At 41.8% G+C, this 4,104-nt stretch overlaps 1 protein-coding gene across 1 annotated transcript in view; it reads left to right on the top strand.

Annotated features, from left to right (window-relative positions):
• BTNL2 (butyrophilin like 2) overlaps positions 1–4,104 on the top strand; it is a 14,050-nt gene that overhangs the window by 7,322 nt on the left and 2,624 nt on the right. Inside the window, exons 3-4 of the mRNA XM_027768093.1 lie at positions 3–71; positions 492–512. Of these exons, the coding sequence (XP_027623894.1) occupies positions 3–71; positions 492–512 (90 nt within the window). The remainder of the gene's footprint in view (positions 1–2; positions 72–491; positions 513–4,104) is intronic.

Below are 4,104 nucleotides of genomic sequence, written 5' to 3' on the forward strand. Positions count from 1 at the left end.
AGAGACCGTGTCCTGCGTCATCCACAACCCCGTCCTCAACGAGGAGAAGCGGTCAGTCATCAGCCTCCCAGGTGAGTGCTCTGCCTCGGGGACCAATGTGCTTGGACCAACAAGAGCGATTCCTGAACAGTGCTAGAGCTCTTCATATTTTATCAAGGAAAATATTTAACACTTAGTAATATGAGACATTTATGACTGGAAATGTATACATTACATTTTATTGAATGGTACTCTAGTTATTTTTGAATTCTACCTTTTTCCTTTTTCTGCAGAAATCAGTGCAGAAATAAAAATAAAAAATATAAAAAGAAAACAGCTAAAACAGCAGATGATTCATGAGAAATTATCATTATTTCGGGGCATTTTATATTTTTATTATAAATTGGGCTTTCCAGTAGAATGTAGAACTTGCTTTTATTTTCGAAATAGTTTCTTTCCTCTTTGTTGGACCAAGTTACTTAATAGGTTATCTTTGTTTCTTTTTTCCCCAGAGAAACTCCAGTCTGAGCTGGGTAAGTAGGACCTGCCCCATGCACCTGTGAGGTGAGCTTCTGCAAAGCATGTGGGAGCTATCATGAGATTTCGTTGTCCAGATGGGATACCAAGCCACTGTTTTACCAAGTCTTATGCTAAGTTAGTATCTGAGGAAACCCACAAGGCACAGACCTCAACATTCACCTTCAGGGGTTTTCCACTATGTAGCCTGCCACCCTGGGAGTTCCCGGGGATCCCAGTGAGCTCAGATGGATGCCTGGATGGGGCACAGACATCACCTCTGCTCTGTGTGGGCAGAGGAAAAGGAGCTGCCCTTGAGTGTTGGGGCATGGCACAGGACTTTAGGTCCGGCTCCAAAGGCCCTTGTGAAACATTTCTAGTGTGAGTGAGGTCACAGCATCATGGTGACTGGAGATCCTGCCCTACCACCTGCATCCTCTAGCCCTGTAGGGTCACCTTCTCCTCATCCCAATAGCTCCTGTCCTCACAGTTGGGAAGGAGCTGTTATTTTCTGAGTGCAGTGTGCGATCCTATGATTGGGAAGATATTTTCCCCCCTCATACTTGGACTGAAGCTATTATTTTACTGTACCTAAGATAAGTGGTTTAAAAATAACCAACCGATGTTTGAGTCACTTTCAGTTTCCTTCACGTCTCTACCATCTCCTTCATTTCTAAGGCCCAGACTCCCAGGCCAAGACTCCCAGCCCGATACCTCCCCAGGTATACATGAACCTGCATCCCTCATTCCTCCTTCCATTAATACATTTTTCATCAAGTTACCTGTAACAGGAATGTGTGATTATGTGTGTGTGTGTGTGTGTGTGGCATGTGCGGGTGAATGTGTGTGCTTGAGGTGAGCTTATGCACACCTTCCAGCTCATGTAGGAGTTTCTGAGGAAGATAAGGGTGACAAAGAGACCCCAACCTCTTTTAGAGTAGCTTGACACCATAAAGATAAAGGGAATGGCCTTGGTAAGATCAAAGGTAAATGCAATTGGAGGAGAGCTGCACACCTGTGAACCTTGCCCTTCCTGGGGAGGTTCCTGCCTCCTGCGGCAACGACCTGACAGAGACCTTAACTGGCAGAGCTTGTTAGCTCCAGATTAGGAATGAGCCAGGGTTTGGGGCAGGTGGATGCTAGTCTGTGCTGTTCAAGATTTCAGAAAGTCTGTCCTCTGCATTCCCTGGACCAATTTGACATGCCTATTGGAGACTCAGCCCACTAAATACAATGCCATGTCACGTGTTTCCTAAGCTGAGCTGACGTTTGGGGACCACAGTAAATCAAGGTGGAGAGATGGAGCTTTCCTTTGCTTCTTGTCAGGTTGGGGAGGAGGATTGTGCCCCAGGAGCTTCGAGGGTTTGCTGTGGTGACTGAAGCTCCCAGGAGCTCCACAGACATCTCTGTGCTATCCTCGTGAAGTAGAGACACAGAGAAGGACCCACTGCCAAGGGCCACTGAAGTCCTGAGACAGAAATTTCACTTCCTATTCAGGCAAATAATGTTATTGGTTTATAAAAACAATGTCTAGTTTTTAAATACTAATTATATGCCAGGCACTAATGTTAATTGCTTTATAGAAATTGTTTCATTTTCTTACAATAGTTATAAAGGTCAGATGATCTGTTTCCATTTTATAGTTAGGATGCTTCCTTAGAAACATGGGTGACTTACTGAAAATGACTAAGAAATTATAATGGTTTCCTTGTAATTTATGTTTATTTAATTTAAAAGTACAAGTTTTATTTATTTTTTTCTGTCAGAAGTTGCATGTGTTTACCAAAGAGAGACAGACAGAGAGAAGGAGAAAGCACCTTATGGTAGAGCATGGTCATGCTACCATCCCTTCTCCTCCATTTCTCCATCCTGTCAGAAGTGCATCCATCCATCCATCCATGACTGGTGTATTTTTTAAGCCATTGGGGCCAGGATTTCAACTGTGCTCTTCTTTGTGGGATCTGGTTCCCTGAACCACTAGACTATGGGGCTAGCCCAGAGTTCACATTTTTAATCACTTACATGTGATTGTGTCAATTCATTGATCTCTATTATTCTCACTTTAAAAATGAACAGGTTAAATTTAATCTTTAATATTGTGTCTTGTTCTGAGAGACTAGATATAATATAACAGCACATTTGAGGCATGAGATAACCCAGGTAATGAACATGCTGATTGAAAGGGGATTGCAGGATACAATGTGAGATTACCAGGAGTCAAGGACTCACTGTATAATTCCAGTGTACCTAACACTCCAGAGGAGATTTAAGTTTTCAGTGGATATTCAGAAGGTGTCTCAGGAACATGCATCGAATCCTCAAAACCAAAACAAAACAATAAATTTGAGCACAAATTGTGTGGAAGGCTGTGTACAACCCTGTCCAGAAAAGGACATTATGCAGAACTACTCACAAGGAGCTCAAAGCCTAGTAGAAGCTCAGTTATCATCAGATAGGGCTGAATGACTTTCTAGTACTTTAAACCTGAGCTTTACTTGGATTCTGAGAAAACAGGAGATTTGTATCTCACTTACGTGTTTAATTAATAGAACTCTCCATATTTTGCTTGCTTTAGAACCTATTACAGTCATTTTTAGCTCTTAATTTCCTGTGTCTTTTAGGCTAAGCCAGATTGAGATTTGTAAGTGCCACACGTTGTGAACAGGAGAAAAATCCTCAGATGAGAAACAGGAATGAGGAAACCATCTGTTTTAAAGTAATTTACTTTAAGATACATGGAGGGAGAAGTAGCAGTAAAGTAATTTCTAGTTCATCTTTTTAAATTCTACTCTTGTCTTCAGCTTTATATTGTATTAGTCTGTTATCATGCTGCTAAACAGAAATGTCCAAGCCTGGGTGATTTATAAAGAACTCCACCACAACCTTGATTCAGTAGTAATATGCCAATTTTATAGTTTAAAGAACTGAGGCATAGAAAGATTAAAAAGTAGTTTAAAGTCATCCACATATGAATTAATAAAGTGTTATTTCATTCTAGGAATTAACTAAATTTTATTTTATTTGTATTTTATAAGCTGAACAAGATTATAGGCAATGGTAGGTGGTTGTTCAATTAATGATTTTTTTTTTTATAAACCCCAGTGAGTAGAATGAACATACTATAAAGTAGTACCCAGCTGTGCCCACACAGCTCACTGCAGTCGTCAAATATGTATTTTTTTTTTTTTTTTTACAAAATGATGCAAACAGTTTCACTATTTTTTTTTTATATTACCTAACATTCATTCCGTGAGCATCATCACAACATACTAAATGTGGTTTCCCATCTAGGATAAACTGCACAGTGGCTTAATCAAGCATGTTATCATCAATAATATTCCATTTCTACTTTCCTACATATGTATACATATATATATATGTTTTTTATCCTATGTTTGACCCTCTGCCCTTTCCCCCTCTCCCATTACACTATCTCTGCTATATGCGGCCATGCGCAGGCTCAGGCCCGGGGGCCACGTGCAGGCCCGGCGGCCACGCACAGGCCTGGGGGCCACGCGCAGGCCCAATGGCCACGAGTAGGCCCGGGGGCCACGTGCAGGCCTGTGGGCCACGCGCAGGCCCAGCGGCCACACTCCGGCCCTGGGGCCA

The sequence above is a fragment of the Tupaia chinensis genome, unplaced genomic scaffold, assembly GCF_000334495.1.
Source record: "Tupaia chinensis unplaced genomic scaffold, TupChi_1.0 Scaffold145495_1, whole genome shotgun sequence".
Classification (NCBI taxonomy): domain Eukaryota; kingdom Metazoa; phylum Chordata; class Mammalia; order Scandentia; family Tupaiidae; genus Tupaia; species Tupaia belangeri.